Source organism: Vespa mandarinia, unplaced genomic scaffold (genome assembly GCF_050613455.1).
Source record: "Vespa mandarinia isolate Hongniang unplaced genomic scaffold, ASM5061345v1 scaffold_56, whole genome shotgun sequence".
NCBI lineage: Eukaryota > Metazoa > Arthropoda > Insecta > Hymenoptera > Vespidae > Vespa > Vespa mandarinia.
In genome coordinates this window covers 136,660-140,746 of record NW_028197190.1, presented here as the reverse complement: position 1 = coordinate 140,746, position 4,087 = coordinate 136,660, and the positions used below count along the sequence as shown (strand labels likewise).

Genomic DNA, 4,087 nt, shown 5'->3' with positions numbered 1-4,087 from the left:
AGTCCTGATGATGTGCACCAGATAGCTTGAAAAGTTTTTCCGCTCCAACACCCTAAAGGTAACGGCCCAGGGTAAGGAGTTGAAAGCGTTAGAGATATCCAGACACACTAGGATAATTACTTTCTTGTCCCACGTCGATGCCTACACAAATTTATTAGTATCGAGGACAGCATCTACAGTGGATCTGCCCGTCCCAAATGGTGCTAGGGTCAGAATCTTTTTTATGTAGCTGTTGAACTATACGTTCGAATAGTTTCCCTAGTTCGCCAATCACGCGTATGGGTTTACATGATCTTGGTGAGTCTGGGGGCGCATCCCTTTTGTTTTGATCAGGACGAGCCTCGCTATCTGCCACGCTGTCGGGAAACTTCCAGTCCTCAAGTATGCGGAGAAGCACCTCCCGGAGAGGGAACTTTTCTCACAGTATGTCGACGCAGCACTCACAACCACAGCTGTTATCCAATCCAATCGAGGAGCTTTCTTCCTTTTCCTTTCCTGGCGGTAGCCAAGACCTCCTCCGCAGAGATAGTTAACTCTGAGAGTGCAGGTTCCTGCGGCTCATCAGTTCCCGGTCCTCCTGGGAATAGTTCAGAGCTTATATTCTCTAGTACCTCGTCCTCCAGGGTTTCAGTTACTGGCATAAGGCATAAGGTTCCCCAAGACGAATTTGTAAGTTCTGCTTCGTGGATCATCCTCTATAGAGTCCATCAGGTCCCTCTAGGGGTTCTTCTAGGGTTCCTTAATGGTCCTAGTCAGTGCCCTCCTTGCGTTCCTTCGGGAGTCCATGCACCGCACTATTTCCTCCATATTCTTCTTTTTCCAGGCTCTGGAAAGTTTCCTTACTGTAGTCCTTGCAACTGCACTAAGGTTCGTTAATTCGTCCGACCACCAGTAAGTACTTTTACTACCGCGGGTTTGTACCCTCACCCGGGACATGGCAATGTCGCACTTTTGTTTCAGTGTTGACCGTGCTCACTTCACAAGTTTGTCTGTGCAGTCCGCACTGGCCGTATTCTCCCTGGATATAGTTCCACCCGTCCACTTCCCTGAAATGAGGGCACCAACCAAGTAGTCTTAATCACGGGAGCTTTTTTATGTTGTGGACGAGGAAGTTTTTTATGTTGTGGACGAGAATTTCAGACCTCTGTGGCCTCGTGACTATAGTTAAATCTAACATATAGATGGTCCGACAGGGACTCAGTCTCATCCACCCTCCAGTCCGAAAGGCGGTCGCCAGCTGCCGGCGTGCCCCACGTTAGAAATATAACGCTCAACCCTTGTGTTCGAACACACATTGGACAGCCAACCTGGGTCAGCAGACTCAGGTTCATTCTGTTCGCCCAGACGCAGAGCAACTCACTCCAACGGTTACTCCTGCCTTCCGGGTCCCATCTGCTGAACCGGGCATTAAAGTTGCCAGCCACCAGCTCTGGGAGAGTGGGGAATGTTGCTAAGAGCTCTTCGATCTCATCAAGGATTCTATAAAACATGTTAATGTTCTCGCTGGAAGGAAAGTTGATCGAAACTACCAGCGAGACCCCCCATTTAATGGCTACGTAAAAACGACACCGACGCACCATGCTACAGGGTCTTTCACATTCGTCAAAAAGCACCGCGGAGATTGATGTCTCTCCTAGGGATGAGAACCAACTCTCATCCCCAGGAGGAAACCACAATGGCTCCACAATGACCACAATCTCCACACTGTCTTCGCGCATGCGCTGTGCCAGCAAGTCCTGCGCACGGTGAGCATGGTTTATGTTTATCTGTAGAATAGCAGAGGACATTGTCTATGGACCCTCTGCTGCTACTACACCTATTGAGGTGCCCGGTTCACCTTATTCAACCTCCATGTCTTCATGCACTCCCCTCTTCTCGGTCACTCTCACTGTCGTCGCTGCTGTTTTTTCAGCGACATTATGCGGGTCTTCTTGGATTGTCTCAAGGCAAACAATTGGTGCCCTGCAGAAAACCTTCTCTATTCATTTTCTAGGAGGCACTACCGTGTACACCCAAGAACCGGCACGGTGGTTGGTCGGTTTCTGGCCAGCGTCTGCACAAACCGGACACTCAGGTTTATCCATGCATGTTTTGGCCAGGTGGTCCGGCTTCCCATAAATATAGCATAGGTCTATCCTATGCTTAGTGGCCGGGCACACTACAGCAACATGTCCTCGCGCCAGGCACCGGAGGCATCTGATGTGCCGCTGCCTAAGTCCGTGCACTCTCACCAATGTCCAACCCACGTTTATCCTGCCCTTTTCCAGGGCAGCCCGGATGACGGGCACTGGAGCCGAGACAGTGGCCTCGCCTAGTCTACCCCCAAATATTCTTACTTCCCCTACATTTATAAGGTTGGGGTCCGCTCCAGAATGCACATCCATCAGCGCGTTTCCGATGACGGTCGTGTTTATAGCCGCATCCTGTTCTACTATCCTCGTGGTACTTGTGCGCAGAGGGCGAGTAACCCTTGCTCCCGGAACGGCATTCCTCAAGGCCTCCGCTATCTGGTCGGCCTACTCATTTGCGCCTTTGCCTCGTACCTGCTATGTAAAGGCACCCGTGAGGCCCCTCCTGCACGACATGTTGCCGATCCCTAGGTCTTTAACACTTTGCATGCGGGAAACGTATTCTTACATTTTTTGCAGTCTGTCACTGGAACGCGGTTCACGTAAAAATACGTATTTAGTAGATTTGTGCTGGATACCTGCCAACCAACACAATTCTCCCAAATGCGTATAATTATATATATGCGTGTTGTTTAAGTTGTTTGCTTTGTTTTTGAATTATTGTAAAATTTCAAAAATCGTTTATTTTTGTGATCTTGTAAAAATATCGTTTTTTTGTTAAATAATCATACAGCGTATATTTCAGTGTAAAATAAAAAAAGTTTAGTTCATAAAAACGAAGTAGTTTTCGATTTTCTTCGGTTATTCTGAATAACCAAACTTCCGTGAGATTCACGAAAAAACGCCCGCTCTGGGCGTAAGTTGACGGCAAATTATACCCACATACCAAGTGTTAATGTTTATGTTCTTCCTGGCCCGGAGGAGTGCGTCTCTGTACGTCGTCTCTTCGACACAGGATAGGAAAATTGCAGCGGCTTCCCTTTCCCTTTGCCTTCTCTTCTTTCTTCCTTGCGCGCCACTCCAATTCTTCCCCCTATTCCTGGGGACGGCCTGCTCTCGCAATGGTTCATGGTCGTTTTCTCCCTTCTTTGATGAAGTCAGGAAGGGTGCGTTCGCTTCCTTCCTCTGGACTCGTTTCCTTTTGCGGCATATAACCTCCTCAAAATTCTCCTGCGGGATTAGTGCCTCCCTCACACTTACCTGTATCGCGGGGGGTCGAGTGGTCTCAGCACGGAATGTGGGGCCTTAGTGTGGCCCACCAGCTCCAGTTGCTGCTCTACTTGATATCTACTGCCGCTGCTGCTGCTGCTGCTGAAGCCGCTGTTGCTGGATAATGCAGACAACCTCCGTCATCATCCTCACCGACTCGATTACCTGCTGCATTTCTGGAGTCGTTGTTTGGCTCCTCTCAGCTAAGGGGTTTACCTATGCATTCCTCTTATCTTCTTTAAGACGGGTTACTTCATCCGTCAACTCGCAATTGCACAGTTTCAAGGCCCTGATTTTTGCCTTTAACTACGTCATGACCTTCTTGGTTGAGGGAGGATCCCCTGCTCCAGTTTGAATCCAGTCCATTAAGGTTTTCATTATTTTTAGCACATCATTATGGGAGCGTTTCGTCCTTCCCAAGACAGAACCATTAATGTTGGTGGATTTTCTCCTCTCATTATCGGCTACTAGGATATGATTCGTGACGAGTTCCAGTAACCTGCAAATCTTCACCTGAGACAAGGGGGTCTCTGCCGGTACATCTTTGTTCTACCCGGCCATATCTATCCTTAACTCCTCTTCCTCTGACGAGTAGATAAGGGCCCTTGCACGTTTGAGCGTTCTCTCCAAGATTGGTGACTTCAATCCGGAGCGCTGCATGCTCTCCACGGCCCTGGCAGCCCTTTGCCACTCCCTCAAATCGCTTTCTTCTTTCCTAACCCCCCTGGCGAATTAGGTACACCACAGGC

At 49.0% G+C, this 4,087-nt stretch overlaps 1 protein-coding gene across 1 annotated transcript; it reads right to left on the bottom strand.

The window, feature by feature from the left end:
• Positions 1-1,136: 1,136 nt before the first annotated feature.
• LOC118450858 (uncharacterized) lies at positions 1,137-1,718 on the bottom strand. Its single transcript, XM_035886855.2, has one exon. It carries the CDS (start codon positions 1,716-1,718, stop codon positions 1,137-1,139), a length of 582 nt encoding a protein of 193 aa, XP_035742748.2.
• Between the last annotated feature and the right edge of the window lie 2,369 nt (positions 1,719-4,087).